This window comes from Buceros rhinoceros, unplaced genomic scaffold (assembly GCF_000710305.1).
Source record: "Buceros rhinoceros silvestris isolate BGI_N320 unplaced genomic scaffold, ASM71030v1 scaffold34826, whole genome shotgun sequence".
Lineage (NCBI taxonomy): Eukaryota > Metazoa > Chordata > Aves > Bucerotiformes > Bucerotidae > Buceros > Buceros rhinoceros.
Genome location: NW_010419878.1, coordinates 604 through 935, shown reverse-complemented (window position 1 = coordinate 935; position 332 = coordinate 604). Strand labels below are relative to the sequence as shown.

General features: G+C 69.0%; 1 protein-coding gene across 1 annotated transcript in view; it reads left to right on the top strand.

Annotated features, from left to right (window-relative positions):
- Positions 1-4: 4 nt before the first annotated feature.
- The window catches only part of IQCC (IQ motif containing C), a gene marked incomplete at both ends in the record, with an annotated part of 868 nt that continues 540 nt past the window's right edge, over positions 5-332 (top strand). The window contains one exon of the mRNA XM_010139111.1: positions 5-204. Within this exon, the coding sequence (XP_010137413.1) occupies positions 5-204 (200 nt within the window). The remainder of the gene's footprint in view (positions 205-332) is intronic.

Sequence of the window (332 nt, the reverse complement as noted above, 5' to 3'; positions counted from 1 at the left end):
GGCCTGCGTCAGGGGCTACCTGCTGCGGAAGCAGTTTCGGAGCCTGCGGGCAGAGTACGAGGAGGTGGTCCGGGAGATCGAGGGCGACCTGAGCCAGCTGCGGTGGAGGGGACAGCTCCTGCCGCATCCCGTGTTTGTCCCCGAGGTCTGTGCGTCGGGACGGGGTGGGGGACATGGAGTGGTGTGGCCTGGAGGACAGAGCGGGTGGGTGGCCCTTCCGCAGCGTGGTCCCAGGAACCTGTAATCCCACCAGGTTCAGGACGGGCACAGCGTGTCCCCGGCCCGTGAGGCTGCCCCCGAGCACCTGGCTGGGGCTTTCCTCCTCTGGGGGA